The following is a 16,025-nucleotide window of genomic DNA, read 5'->3' as shown; positions in this document are numbered from 1 at the left end:
AGGTGAACTGTTTTTGCTTGGGAAAGTTAGAGATTAAATTCTGGGTAGTGACCAGACCTGGAAAAGTTCTGCCTGAAAAATGAAAACTAAGTTGTAGGCACATGACATTAAGTCACCCATGCCCTTCAAGGAATCTTAGCAAACTTCTCCAACAAAGCAAAGCAAAACAAAACAATAGTGGACAGAGAGTTCATAGTCACAGGAAGGTGAGTGAAAACTGATGCTTATAAATGAAAGGCTTAGGCAAACTTAACTGTAGCTGTCACTAGCATTCTGACTATATTTACCATGCAATCTGGAGAAAAAATATGAAAACTAGGGCCCGTTGGCTGTGCGGCACGTACAAAACATTACTAGAGCTTGCCACTAGCATGGTTAGAACATTGTTGCATAAAAACGTGTGTCTGTCTGTACAACTTCTGAGATGAAAAAAGCTTCTTTGATAATTTAGTTTTTCAAGGAAGGACATTCCCTCGCTGCAACTTTTTTTTTTTAAAACCACACACTTCCATCAAACACATTTCTCCTTCTTGTTCAAGTCTAAGAGCATGTCTACACTTACGAGTGCTACAGCTGCAGCACAAGTGGTGAAAATGCTCTCTGCTGACAGGAGAGAGATCTCCCGTTAGCATAAAAATCCACTCTCGCAAGAGGCAGACACTACATCGCCAGAAGAAGCTCTCCTACCAGCATAGGGCTGTGCACACTAGCGCTTACGCCAGCGTAATTTATGTTGCTCAAGGGGGTGGTTTATTCACACTCCTGCGTGACAGAAATTATGTCAGCATAAGATGTAATGTAGACAGCTCTGTAGTCTAAATGTTACCATGGATGGGGACTAAGGGAAAAGACACCATCCCTTCTATCTCTAATATCAATAATTTATTAGCATTCATATAGGGACTCATCTTCAAGGTGCTTTTACAAACATTTATTCAAACTTCTTCCTCTCCTTGAGCCAAAGGAGAGCCTCCTGCTCTCCATTGACAGTACCTCCCCCAGCAGTGAGCCTGGAAGCCAATGGCCCCCAAACTTTTCATGGTCATGCCCCCATGCACCCCCCTGGAAGTCAGGGCTGCAGCTTCAGGGGTGTGTGTGTGTGGACATGGACAAGTGGGCTGAGGCTGGGCCGGGAGCAGATCCACAGCTCGGAATTGAGGCCAAAGTAGCGATGGGAGCGGAGCATGAAAGGGCGGTGCTCCCTCCCCACCGCCCTGTGGGGCTGGCCTGAGCCTGCTATGCCCCCCCATAGGGGGTGTGCCCCAGTTTGGAGAGCACTGCTAAGCAAAAAGCAACTTCCTGCCCCCATGTGCATCCTGCTCCACTCCCAGCTGTTCACTCTCCATTAAGCTGCCCACTCCCTTCTAGGGGTTTCCCAGCCAGAGAAAAGGACAAACTTCCGATATACAACGGACAGAGGGCTCAAATCCAGAGGAAGGTGAGGACTGACTGTCTCTGGAGCGCTGATCTATCGCCACCTTCCCCTAGCCACAAATCTGCCCCCCGTCTGCCACTCTAACCCATACTACTCATGAAAGTGTGGGTAATTTTTTTTAAATCAGGCCCTAAATGTTAGTCCTGGAGTGGTATTTGTAGCAATTTGGCTCTAAAACAGCTGTATCCTGCATTAGAGACCACACTAAAGTACTTTCCTCATTTAAAAAAACCCCCTGAAACTTCAAATCAAAGACTTCTCTTCTACAGTCTGAAACAATTTTTCTGCCTATTTAAGGAGCAGAACAAATGAGCTCAGTGATGCCACCTTGTGGCTTACTTCTCTTGTTGATCATTAATAAATGCTAGAAATTGAAAATGAAAATTGTATTGGTTTGCAGTCAATTGACCTCAACAAATCTGGTGTATGGCAGAGATGGAAACACTTATCAGAGATTGGATTACATTCACAATTCTAATATGCACTTATACTATATTAAGTACAAGTGGTCTGTTTTACAGACTCTTGCCAGGTTCTATTAAAAGAGTAATTTTATTATAAGGCACACAGTAATTCATGTTACATCACATCTTTATAAAATCCTAGAGATTATGGAGATTTTCTTGTTAAATAGGAACAAAATATTAAAACAAGATCGGATCAAACTTTATAGACTAACCAAATAATATATATGTTGCATATTGGTCTATCTACACTCAACTTCCTGTAACTTCAATAGGATTCCAACCATATGTACATTTTAATACTTTTAGAATTGTAGTAATTCTGAAAATCTCAGAAAGAGAATGCAACTATAAAACAATCCTAGCACAACATTAAGTAGACTTTAAACTACTGTAACACATTGATCAATTCTGCATTAGGAATCAGAGCTAGGTTTCATGATGGGCAGCTAAATGTATAGCAGTGGTAAAATAAGATGTTATACAACATATAAAATATGGGAGGTGAAGATGCAGAAACTGTCATTATATGAAATGACATTAGATCCTCATCTTGTATTACACTTAGTTGGCCAACTTATCTCAAACAAGACATACCAGAAATAGAAAAGAGCCAATGGGAATGGAACGAGGAGACAGCAGGGTTGGAGATTTTTATATGAAACAAAATTAAAATGATTGGGACTAAAGTTTGGAAAAGTAAGGAAATATGTTGTCTGCCAGTTGGGCTCCTATTGATCATGTATAAGAGGAGGGCAGTATGAAATCAGAAAGGCAAAAAAGCACCGAGAGTATTTGGAAAAAAAACCCAAACACAACCAAACTTGTAACTAATGAGCCATGTGCCATTTGTATTAGCCAGTTTTGGATAAACAAAATACCACAACAGGCTATATATTCCAGCAATTTCTGAGAGTTAGGGTCACCTTATTTTCATCAGATAGAATTATGAGGTAAGCAATGTATCTTTCCCCAAAGAACTGTGAATTATCCAGGTTTTTTATTATGTTTGAACTTACATTTAAGATCTGAAAATCTTAAATGTGCTTTCATCTTCTCCCATACTAGCTAAGAAGGTATTTTACTCCAGGTTTGCAAGATGTTGTCTACAGAGCGTGAAAGACTTAAGTAAGCCTCATCCATGGGCCATTTCTTCTCATACTTACTGATCAGAAGTTACATCTAAAGTCATCAATCAGCAAAGTTCCGAAATCTGTTAGGAAATCTGTTCAAATCTGAATGTATTACTTAGGGCTTGTCAACACTTAAAACTTGTAAATCCTGTAACACTGTAATGCTTAGTGAAGACGCTACATAGGCTGACTGGAGAACTTTTCCCGTTGGCGGCAGTAGCTATGTTGACAGGAAAAGCCGTTCTGTCGACATAGCACTATCTACACCTGGGGTTAGGTTTGTATAACTACGTTGATCAGGGGTGTGGATTTTCCATACCCCTGAGTGACGTAGTTACAGCAACATAAGTTGGTAGTGTAGATGAAGCCTAAGACTTCTATTTCACTAATTTATAAAGTTTTGGAAGGGGATTAAAACAGCTGCACAGTATACGGAAGCCCTTTATGATGCTATTTAAAGAAAAGTTTCCTGAAAACTACCCTATTTCCTTCAGGGATTCAGAAAATTCAAACACCACCACCACACCAGGTCAAATGTATTCCTGATATAACCAGGGATAAATCCAGTGAAGTAAATGGACCTGTCCTTGGGTTAACTAGGGCTGAATTTGCACATACTTGCCACCCACATGGAGTATATACTTTTTCTGTTGAACTACCAGAGACCTTCTTGCTGACTGGACTTATCCAGAACTTCGAAGTGCTACAAAACCAATGACACTAATGTGTGTAAAAAACACCTTTCCCCTAACTCAAGGTTTCTGATAGAAGAACGCTTCAGCCTTATGTGGAAGACCAGATTAAAATAGTTTCCTTCTGCCTACAACTTGCAGTCTGAAATTCAATACTACTCAACAGACCCAACCCACTCCAGGCAAGCGCCTCTTGCTTTTGCTCTATATATCCAGCATTCTAAACATTTTAAAGTTTCATATGATTTTTGTACTCAGACACCCTTATAGTTGAAGGACTTTCTGGCCCTTTAGGATCCAGTTCAGAGGGAGGGACATTAAATACAGAACTCCTTCAAAGGGGAGAATTTTATTTCAAGATGAATCCACTTTCTCCAAAGGAGAATTACATTACCCCTTGGGCCCTTCTTTGGAATGATTCAGTCCCTTACAGTGTATTTATTACTACCCCTCTGCAGCATAATCTCTTAAAATACAAGTATCCAACTGCACACCAAAAATGGTTATCAAAGGTTTGTGTGAAAATCATTACAATACAGGGGAGAATTTCCCCCAGGTTCCCCCCCAAAAAATCAATCTTCAATTGTTTAAAATACAAGAAGTGATTAATGCACTTCATGGACTCTTCATTACCAAGACTCATTTCAGACAGACACGTGCAGTGCATTAAAGTAAGTGGATTTAAAAGCCATTTCTAAATATTATACAAGTAAAATTAGTATTTAAGAAAAAATTAAATTCCACCAAGAAGCTGCATGACACTGGTCACAAAATATTCTTTAAAAATCCTTTAGGGATCAAGGTAACAGACAAAATTTAGAATTAATTTGCTACTGTATGTACAGTGCCTAACAAAGGAATCTATAAAAGTGATACAAAGCTCCTCACCAAGATCCCAGCATATTCAAGTCTTATGTAGTTAGTGGATAAAGATCTTACTGTTGGAAAAGCCCACAACAGATGTGATTTCAATCAGAGTCTTGTGACATGAAGCCCTAAATTTATAAGGAGCACCTTCCAACTCCAATAATTGATCAACGGTCAGCCCTCAAGTGGTGTTAAGAAGCAGGGGGTGTTGGGAGCCGTGTAAACTTACCTGTGTCAGTGTTCAGCTCCTAAAATATCCACAAAGATGCCCACAAATTGAATGTGTGTCTGAGCAGCAGAAACTGGATTTTGGTCCCTGCCCTATCACCAGCTGTGGTCGGGAATTTGAAGAACTCAGTTCCCTAGTTTTTTATTTTCCCCATGAACCTCCTCATGGAAAGCATGAAAACAGATTTATACAATCAATTTCAAATTCAGAAAAAAAGAGCTTAAAAACTACAGTTAGTTTTGTGATGCAGTAGGGGCATTTAGTATATTTCTATTGAAAACGAAAATTTTGAAAAAAGTTCTCTTTAGTGTAAAGCAATTTTCACACAACAATTGTACAAATAGGACAATACAACATACTCTCATCTTATAGCAGACGATCAACATTATTACATTTTTCATGTTTTATCCTTAAGAGCTGTATTAATTCTTGTGCTGGCATACAATATCTTCCACCCCCACACTTGCTGCTGGCAAGTGAACAGTTCCCAGTGCCAAAGCATTAAGTTCCAACACCTGAAACCTCAAAAACTAGGTGGTCTTTAATCCAAAAAGCTCTTGACAAGCTAACCAGAGCATTCTACATGCTGCTGTTTCCAAAGCTTAAAGCTAAGGCCTTCTTAACCCAGAACATCTTATACACCAGCCATAACTACAGCACCTTAAGACAGATTCAATTACCAGGGAATTCACTTTCTAATTCCAAAGGCCATGTCTACACTAGCGAGCTTACAGCGGCACAGCTCTACCGATACAACTGTGCCGCTGCAAGATCGCTCATGTAGCCCTCTATGCCAACGGAAGAGAGCCCTCTCATCAACGTAATAAAGCCACCTCCATGAGCGGGGGTAGCTATGTTGGTGGGAGCAGCTCTCCTGCCAACATAGCACTGTCCACACCAGCATGTCTGTCATTGTAATTATGTAATTCAGGGGTGTGTTTTATACAAATTTAAATAAATTATACCAACAAAAGTGGTAGTGTAGACAAGCCCTAAGATAGCTAGCCAAGGCTTCAAGACTATGAGCAGGAAGGAATCCATCCTGTTTCCCCCACCCAGTCTCCAAAAATATATACACCAATGTCTTTTGGTTCTACAGCTCCTTTTCCTGATCTGAGTTTTGTATTTTCACTATTGCCATTATATACAATGCACTGAGAGATAACTAACATCAATTACTTATCACAAGTTTGTATGTTGCTGAAGTTGTGTACCCCCTGTAGAAAGCAGAGAATGGCAGCAAGGAATCACAACAAGTACCCTTTACTGGCTCTGCGATCTAAGGGTCTATGGAGATTTATGAATGGCCTCCAAAAGTTTCATATAACTTTCATACCCCTTCCTCCCCAACAAATTAATTGCAATAAGATAACAAACCATCTATTTTTTTTAAGCTTCTTTTAATATAATTTAACAGCTGGAAAGGAGGAGTTAGCATCATGTGACCAGTCAGCTCTTTGCCAATAAGTGCTCCATGGACCACAATTTGAGAACTATTTTAATGTCATTAAGCAACAGCATTTAAAAACAAATTTATTTCTGAAACCACATGATACTGGATTGACTCCAAGTTGCCGGCTGGTACAAAAAGGTCTTTCTTGTCCATGGGGGTAATAGGCAAATTCCTCTATGATTTTCATTACCAATGAAAGAGGCATCAGAAATCAAGTAAAAGTTTGGTTTGCTGGATATGTACTTGTCTTTAACATTTCGAGCAGGAAAATTATTCAGAAAGATTATTATTGAAATGTGAGGCAGAACGTAAAAGGGGTCAAAAGTCAAAGGAAAAATCCATGTGACCCATATACGTTGTTTTCATATTACTTCTGTTGCCCCATAGTTGGTTGCTTCCAAAGATGATATTTGCTAACATTTATTCATCAAATTTAAAAAATACTTTAAAATAAACTCAATCATTGTATATCTAATAAATAACACTTTGTTTTAAAAATAATTTCACTTAAATTCTAAAACACTAAAAAAAAAAAAAAATCAGTCAACTGCATGGTTCCTAAAATATCTCCTACAAAAAGCAGGAAAGCAGCAGACTTGGAAGCTGCTGCAGAATGCAACTACTTCAGATTAAATCACTGTAATAGAGAGATTTCCACTATGATCTCATGTTGGCCAGCACTGATCAGGAGCTGTCATTAGTGGTCCTGCATGGAACCAGGGCTCTAGAGAGTTACCTCCTATGGTGACAACAGAAAGAGTCATTTCCACAAGAAATTACTTTCTATAAAGCTTTAAGTCTATGATCTGAACAGCCCTACCTGTGGGACCCTTTGCACTGCCTGACTCCATCTCCTACAGAGGAAGGTCTATAATTGCTAAGACACAGGGAAGGTAAGCATCTCTGACACCTGAATCAATATCACTAAGTTCTGACTTCAGAACTCATCATATGGCTTGGGACTGTGAGGTTTCTCTATGCCATTGATGTTTTCCTGTGCCAGTTCCTTCTCTGCTGATCTCCTGCTTGGCTGAATCTAAAAGAAAAGGAACATGTTTTTAAAAGTTTACATTTGACACACATTTAGGAACAGTGTTACTCTAACAGTCAATATACAATTAAATGAATTAGATGTCCCACACAGACTTCCTCAGAACTGAGACAAGTAGTACAAATAGATTCTATTTGGTGATGAATGTTTCATTGACGTAACTATTTGAAAGTATAGGGAAAACTTTAAACTTGCGCACTAAGGCTCTGACTATATAACATGAAAAAAGCAAAGGCATGCCAAACAACATTCTTGCTTGAGTTTGCCAGACCTATACAGTATGTTGTGCCTACACACAACTGAGAGCCACACTGCAAAAGCAGATTGTATTGGTTGGTTGGAACCCATAGGAAATCTTTAGCTCACATCCAGCTGATGTTGCTGCAGTCTGCAACATTTTCTCCCTGATATGGGCAGGAAGCCACAAATGTTGCAGATTCCCCAATTCAGGCAGTCCTCTTCACTAGAGCCCTGCGCGGATACAAAATCTGTATCCGCATCTGATCCGCAAACATGGTCCACGGATATAAAGCGGATATCTTCAGATCTGCAGGGCTCTACTCTTCACTCCATCCCACAATGTAGTACTTTGAGTTTGAAAACCTCCCAAAAGCCCCTGCTCCCAAGAATAGTGCTGACACTGATGTTTCAAGCATCCCAGAGTACACAGCCCCAGCTGAAAGACAGATTACATATGGATATGTCAAAATGATTCTGGCAAAGAACACTGGTTTAGGGACAAGCAAGAAACAGCCATTTCATGTAGTCTACACACTTGCAACATTTTCCTCAGATAGATAGCCTGCTGTTTATGTTTCAGTGTACCTGTATTTCTACAGTCTGTGAGGATGGGCCACCTCCTCCGAGATGAACAAAAGAAAGGTCAGAGGTACAATGAATGCCTGGAGATGCAACTAAAAAGACCAGTCATCTGGAAAACACTGCTGTAGAAATGTCCTATAGGAGTAGTTAAGGGGAGCTGAGTGATGACCCGGCAGTCAGAAACCAGGTAAGTCTTTGAAAATCAGGTTAAATTCCCATCTTTCTGTGGGCCAGGCATCTAGGTGACAGAAGGCCTGAGGTTTCATGAACTGGAGCCTGTGTGTGTGAACCAGTTGTGCCTTATTTTGCTATGACATTCAGATAGAATAGATACTCAGATTGCTTCTAGGCATTAGTACCTTTCTTTGCTTGAGGTTTACCACTACATTTCCCTTTTACATCTCACACAATGCACAATTAACCTGTGGAACTCATTGTCATGAGGATGTTGTGATGGCCAAAGGTATAACTGGGCTTAAAAAAAAAGAACTAGGTAAGTTCATGGAGGACAGGTCCATCAATGGTATTAACCAAGATGGTAGAGGATGTAACCCCATGCTCAGGGCAATCCTAAACATCTGATTGCCAGAAACCAGGAAGGGAAGACGGGTGGATCGCTCCAAAATTGCCCTGTTCTGTATACTCCCCCTGAAGCTTTGTTGGAGACAGGACCATTGGTCTGATCCAATATGGCAGTTCATATGTTTTCCACAAACATCCAGCTGCACATACTAGGAAAGGCACACAAAACTCCTTCAGCATTATCCAAAACTCCAGAACATTTTACCTGGAAGGGCTGGCTCATACCAGCTATAGACTGCATATTATGGCTATAATAACAAAGGAGAAACTCTCCTCCTGCATGGGGGATCTCATCAGCACTGATGTAAACCTGTCAATATGAAAGAAGGAAGATAACCATCAGCAATTCCACTGACAAAGCAATTAATAAAAAGCAGCCTTTACCATCCACTAGAACTAGATCATAAAGCCTTTACAACAGATCCACTGTATACATGTAAATGAGGGAGGGAGAAAAGGCAGTTCTTAACACTTCATTCAGGGGCTAGAACTTTCTCTCTTCCAGGAAAGCACAAAAATGCTCAGTCTTATTATGCTGCAGGTTTCCGCAAAGGCTTCTCTCTCCGCTCATGATATGCCAGAGAGATGAAGTCATGGGCTGCCACTCATTACCTCACAATCTGTATTTTGGCTCAACTTTTTGTACGCTGACAATCTCCCACTCAGTAAGACAAGGTGGGTGAGGTAATATCTTCTATTGGACCAACTTCTGTTGGTGAGAGAGACCAACTTTCAAGCCACACAGAGCTCTTCTTCAGTACTCCAAGCATCACAGCTAAATGCAAGGTGGAACAGGTTGCTTAGCTTAAGTAGTTAGCACATATTTTAAGGGACCATTCAAGGTAGAGTGGCCTGTTAACAACTTTTGTCCTACAACTGCAGAGGACTGGGGTAGTAGGTTACAGATTGTTGTAATAAATCATAAATCCAGGGTCTCTGTTCAGCCCATGATTTTTAGCCCTGGTCTACACGGGGGGTGGGGGGGTGGAGAAGAGAGAAATCGATCTAAGTTACACACTTAGATTGACTTACCAGGGTGTCTTCACTGCAGTGAGTCGACTGCTGCCGCTCCCCCATCGACTCTGCCTGCGCCTCTTGTGGCGCTGGCGTACAGGAGTCAACGGGAGAGCTCTCAGAGGTCGAATTATAAATATAAACTGACCCCCGCTGGATCGATCGCTGCCTGCTGATCCAGCGGGCAGTGAAGACATACCCTTAGTGTCTAGCAGAGTTATAACTTTAAGCTCCCAGGCTCATCTTTTGAAAGTGTTGCACTGGTTTCTTTTGAGGATGAGCACTGATAGGTTATAGAGCGATCACGTTGTGAAAAGGGTTTACCCACAGAATAGGATGTTTTTGCCTTTTATCATTTTCCTCTAAGAGTTCATTCAAAAAGTGTAGAGATTGTCTGGTTTCACACACGTCATGTGTGCACTGGATGAGGTATGCCACATGTTATGACAGGTATTTTTAGGATCCATGGGTCTTGAAAGGTGTGGTTTGCATTGGTTGTTCTGGCATGGTATGGTGAGGCTTGGAGTTGGTGTGTCCTGATCTGTGGGGAGTTTGCTTCCGATTATGAGCTTGGAGAGGCTGGCGGACTGTCTGAAGGCCTGAAGAGTGGGTGAACACTTTTCACAAAGCAATCGAGACCTATCAGTCTTCATCCACAAGGAAATCTGCATAATACTTTCAAAAGATGAGCCTGGGAGCTTACTCTGCTAGACACTAAAAATCATGGACTGAACAGAGACCCTGGGTATATGGTTTATTATTACAACAATCTGTAACCCACTAACCCCCTGCTTTTGTCCTACAATTGCAGAAGTGTTAACAGGCCACTCAACCTTGAATGTCCCCTTAGAATATATGCTAACTACTTGCAGCTAAATGCAAGGCAGAACAGATTGTTTAGCACAACACTTGGAGTACCTTTCCCAGACCTGAAGAAGAGCTCTCTGTGGCTTCAAAGCTTGTCTCTCTCACCAGCAGAAGTTGGTCTAATCAAAGATATTAACTCACCCACCTTGTGTCTCTAATATCCTGGGACTGACATAGCTACAACTACACTGCATATCTGTAAAAGCTATATAACTATCCTCACATTTCACAGATCTTGAAACTATCAGTGACCAGGGACACCAGAAAGTAACTGATCAAGACCTGCCTTGGCACTGTCACCTAAGCAGCTCCTTCTTTTCAGAGGTTCTGAGTATCTACTGGAGTGTTGGACTGGAAAATCTGATCAATCCGTCCACTAATCCTGCACCCTCAAGATTGAGAATAAAAGGAGGTCTACTTTATTTGCAATTAATTTGAACCTCTATTTAATCTGACAAAACCTCTGGAACTAAATAATTTGCATGAAAAAATAATACAGCTTTCACCCTTATTTTGATCACTTTTAGAACAGTATTACTAGATAGCTTTTATGAAACAGTGATTAAATTATCTAATAAGAGGCCAAAATTCTCAATGAGAAAAAAGGACCAAAGAAGACTACAACAATAAGCAACATTAGTGGGACATTTATTGATGCGCTATGACTAAACCATATGATATCTATACTGTAATGAGCAAACCTAGCAGTCATGGAGGTAAAGAGAGTCAGCCATTTATTCAGAGATAGAAGCAGATTTATCAAAATAAAACCACAGTACAGACAACAGTTCTCTATGCAATGAAGAGTCATTTCAGTAGAGAGGGGAAGAAATAAAATAAAACACTGTCTTGGCAGCACACTCAGTCCTGGGAGAGAAGTAGGAACAGAGAAAATGTGTTGCATCACTTTGCAAAAACCCTAATAAAACTAAGTTGGAGTGGTTCAGATGGGCTACAAAGACCTACTCCATTACCAGCTAGCATTCCTTCAGTTGAAGAAAGATTACTCTTACAACAGAGCCTTGAAAATGAGCATGGGGGAAAACAACAGAGGCAGGAGCCCTTGAACCCAAAGGTATTAGAAGCCCACACTAAAAAAAAAAAAAAAAAAAAAAAAAAAAAGGTAATTCCCTCACTTGAGTAACATCTTCACTGGATGAAATTTCATCATCTTTTACCCAGGCATAGGTCACATAGTCATTCACATGCCTGAATGTCACCTGCAGGGGAAGACAGAAGTCATCAGCTCTCTAAAATGTAAAGCAAGACAAACTGGGGCGACATGGAACACCTGAGAGTAAGGTATCTGCTCTTCTTAGTATATATTACTATAATTCTAACCAAAAGCCATTCATTTTAAAAATTAAACTACTTTCAAAACATGCGCTGAGCATTAGTTAGCAATTTATCATGTGAGAGAGAGAGAGATTTCTGTACCCTAATCTCTCTACCTTCTTCCTTCCATTTCTGTTCTCCTTTGCTACATTATACCAGCAGGCAGGGGCACTTTGGGGAAGGGATCATTCTTCACTATGTCTCATACCTAGAACATTTTGCATAAATAATAATTTATCACACTTTACAAAATATTATTTCTAGAGATGTTAAAAATCATTATTTTTCTGTCCACCTAGGCATGTTACCAAATAAATAATAATTCAAGAGTTGGTTCCAGGCATACTGAAACTATCAGCAACCAGTGACACTAGAGAGTAACTTGCATTTTAGGTCTCTAATCAACAGAAGCATGCAATGCCAAATGAACTACTTCCCCATATCCAACCCCCATCTGCATTACTGCAAAGGCATTTTCCTTCTGCAGAGAGGCATGATAGTCTGGTAATGTCACCTGGTAGAGCCCAATCCAGTCCCAGGTACTGCTTGGAAATTCAGATACTGTGGAATAGCTGATTAGAACATCCTGCGCAGCATTCCACTCACCCTCAGGATTCAGAGTGACCAATGGAGTGGAAAAAAGAGGTTTTATCTAGACAAAAAGGAAGATTGTTTTAAATAATGCATCTCTTTATATCCATCAGTTAGGCCTGGTCTACACTGAAAAATGATATTTACCTAGTTACATTCCTTAGGGGTATGAAAAATGAGTTAGGTCGACCTACCCCCAGCATAGACTCAGCTAGGTTGACAACAGAATTCTTCTGTTGACTTAGTTACCACTTCTTGGAGAGGTGGATTAATTACAGAAAAAAGCCTGTACGAAGTGTCTATGTTGGCACAGCTGTGCCACTGTAGCATCTGTAGTGCAGACCAGGGGTTCTCAACTTTTTTCTTTCTGAGGCCCCTCCAATATGCTATAAAAACACCAGGCCCAGGGAACAGAGGGGAAGGTGGACGGGCTCTGGCATATTTTGACTTCTACTGGGGGAGAGGGAGGAGAAGGGTCTGGCGGGGCTCGAGCCAGCTCTGCCCCATGGGGCCAGAGGAGGGAGCCCCACCTCCACTCCCAACTCACCTCAGTGGGCCATGTCTGGGTTGGGGAGGCGCAACCAAATATTATAACTCAAAGGTGGGGGGAGAGGATCAGCATAAAGTTTGAAAACTATTCAAGGTGCAGGCAGGGGTAGCTAGGAGCTGTGTGCAGTGAGGAGGTAGCTCAAGGAGCAGGGAGATGGATAGCTAGAGGCTGTATGAAGGCAGGGGGGGTGGCTCAGGGTGCAGGGAGAGGGGTAGCTAGAAGTTGTGTGCCAGGAGGGCCCCCCTGCAGTCACTGCTCCCCAAAAGCTCTCCAGGCCACAGAGCTAGGTCCCTCCTCTCAGGCAGCTCTTACCGGCTGTGCAAGAAGTCAAAGGGGGCTGGAAGCTGAGGAGCAGCCACAGCCCTGGGCACCAGCAGCAGGAGATAGTGGAGCACCATGGCTGCCTACTCCATGGCACCAGCCAGAACAGCAGCTGCCTCACTGTCCAGCTTCAGCTTCCCACCTGCAACCTGGCCAGGGGGCGGGGCCTTGAGGGGTGCTGAGCTTTCCCCGAGACTGTCCCACTCTGATTAAAGCACTGCAGTTTTGGAAGGGGTGGGGGCAATGTCCCCTCATGCCTGCCCCAACTCCTCCCACGGGACTATGGGACCCCCTGAAACTGGCTTGCAGCCCCCCAGTTGAGAACTGCTGGTGTAGACTAGCCCCCAATATTTTGCCTTTAGTTCTCAGCAACATCTGTTGTGGGCCCTTAGTTGCTTAAAGGTAAGGAGAACATTTGACAGGGTAACCAGATTGGGGGGGGAGGGGCAGAAACAGTAGACATCATATAGCTGGACTTCAGTAAGGCTTCCGATAGTCTCATGTGACAGTCTCATAAGCAAACTACGCAAATATGGTCTAAATAAAGTTACTATAAGCTGGGTTCACAACTAAATGAAACACTGTTCTCAAAGAGTAATCATCAATTGTTTGCTGTCAAATGGGAAAGACATATCAAGTGGGGTCCCGCAGAGATTTATCCTGGGTCCAACACTGTTCAGTATTTTAATTTACAATGTAGATGATGGAGTGAGAGTGTGCTTATAAAACCTGGAGATGCGACCAAGTTGGGGGAGAGGGGGGAGGGAGGAACCTGCAAACACTCTGGAGGACAGGATTAAAATTCAAAATTATTTTGATGAATTGGAGAATTGGTCTGAAATCAACAAGATGAAATTCAATAAAGACGAGTGCAAGTACTATACATAGGAAAGGAAAATTAAACATACTTATAAAGAAAAAGGGGAAATAACTGGCTATGCGGCAGTATGGCAGAAAAGGATCTGGGGGTTATAGCAGACCACAAATTGAATATGAGCCAATAGTGTGATGCTGATATAAAAAAGGAAAATGTCATTTTGGGATGTATTAACGGGAGTTTCATATGTAAGAACAAGAAATAACTGTTCAGCACTATTCAGCAGTGAGGAGGCCTCAGCTAGAATTCTGTGCCCTTTAACAAAAAAGTGAACAAACTGGAGTGAGTCCAGAGGAGAGCTACAAAAATAAGAGGTTTAGAAAGAATGACCTGTGAAGAAAGGGAGAAAGAATTGGGCATGTTAGGTTAGAGAAGAGACAGCTGGAGGGGAGGAGGAGGAAGGATGATAACAGTCTTCAAATATGTAAAAAGTTGTTATAAAAAGGACAGTAATCCATTGTTCTCCATACCAGGGCAAAACAGGAAGTAATTTGCTTCGTTTGCAGCAAGGGAGATTTAGGATGGATATTAGGAAAAGCTTTCTAACTAAAAGGATAGTTAAGCATTCAAACAGGTTACCTGTTAGAGGTTGTAGAACCCCCATCACTGTTGAGACCAGGATAGACAAAATTAACTAGGACCTCAAGTGGTCATCTAGTCCATCACTCCACAGTCAGGGTTGGTCTAGGTATACTTAATCCTGCCTGACTGTGGAGTGATGGACTAGATGACCACTTGAGGTCCTTCTCAGCTCTACATTTCTATGATTATATTCAGGAGCAAAGGCTTAATAAAAGTTCTAGAATCCCTGAAATACCTACCTCACTCTGTGTGATTTGCCTCTCAGGAAGAGGAAGCCATTAAGGAAGAGAAATTCTCAACCTGAGTCATGAACCTAAAAGTCTGAGGATGAAGAAATCTTTGCTCATTTGTAAAAAAAAAAAAAAAAAGCCAATGCAAACAAATTCTGTAATCCATAAGAAAATATCTGTGTGACTGCAACCAGCAGGGCTTCATCTTGTTGTGTTTGTCTCATTTCTGCTTATGACTTACATAAAAAGATTCAGAGAATTAAATTTAATCAATTAGGATTAATTTTAGTTTTGCCTTTAAGATGACCATTTGTTAATGGGGAGATATTGGCTCCAGAATTATAAAAATGGAACAATACCTGAAGCCCAAAGGTTCCTGTAACAGGTTTGTGATCACTGATGCCATAGCTCATGTGACTGATATAGTTATTCAGGGTCACAGAGATTGTCTGCTCTCCTTCAGACAAATCTCCATCCTCTGATGAATGCTGGGAGAGATTCTTCACCCTCCAAAGAATTCGATCTGTCCATGCTGGCTTCCGTTTCTTCCCACTACAAGAGTATAAGCAGAGTGGATGAAAGGAGAAGAAAAAACAGTGGCCAGAAGCTACAATGTTATGTAACTATATAACATCTATTCAAAGTTGATCCAAAATTGTCAAAAATTATTACAACATTCAAAGCAATCACATCTCAACTTCATTTTACAACTCTGCTCTAGCATGCACTACAGCCAGACCCATGATTTATTTTATTTCAACTGAACTCCACTGTAAGATCAGCTTTCATGGGTCCCTCTAACTGGAAAGAAATAAAATGAAGGAGTGTGGGATTGGATTAGTCAGTCAGTTTCATACAGGAAATGATGCTTTCTCCTAGAACTCACTCCAAGAACATGCAAGAATCTACAGTTAATGCAGAAACTGTCCT

At 41.3% G+C, this 16,025-nt stretch overlaps 1 protein-coding gene across 6 annotated transcripts in view; it reads right to left on the bottom strand.

The window, feature by feature from the left end:
• Nucleotides 1-5,106: 5,106 nt before the first annotated feature.
• Nucleotides 5,107-16,025, bottom strand: part of INPP5K (inositol polyphosphate-5-phosphatase K) — a 30,189-nt gene continuing 19,270 nt past the window's right edge. For all 6 annotated transcript variants that reach the window (XM_044993700.1, XM_044993701.1, XM_044993699.1 and 3 more), the window contains 5 exons: nucleotides 15,455-15,647; nucleotides 12,459-12,596; nucleotides 11,746-11,829; nucleotides 8,934-9,038; nucleotides 5,107-7,309 (listed from right to left, as the gene is read on the bottom strand). In XM_044993700.1, coding sequence (XP_044849635.1) covers nucleotides 7,211-7,309; nucleotides 8,934-9,038; nucleotides 11,746-11,829; nucleotides 12,459-12,596; nucleotides 15,455-15,647 — 619 coding nt within the window. In that variant the 3' untranslated portion in view covers nucleotides 5,107-7,210. The remainder of the gene's footprint in view (nucleotides 7,310-8,933; nucleotides 9,039-11,745; nucleotides 11,830-12,458; nucleotides 12,597-15,454; nucleotides 15,648-16,025) is intronic.

This window comes from Mauremys mutica, chromosome 19 (genome assembly GCF_020497125.1).
Source record: "Mauremys mutica isolate MM-2020 ecotype Southern chromosome 19, ASM2049712v1, whole genome shotgun sequence".
Lineage (NCBI taxonomy): Eukaryota > Metazoa > Chordata > Testudines > Geoemydidae > Mauremys > Mauremys mutica.
The sequence above is the reverse complement of the archived record's forward strand: the minus strand, read 5'-3'. Positions and strand labels throughout refer to the sequence as shown.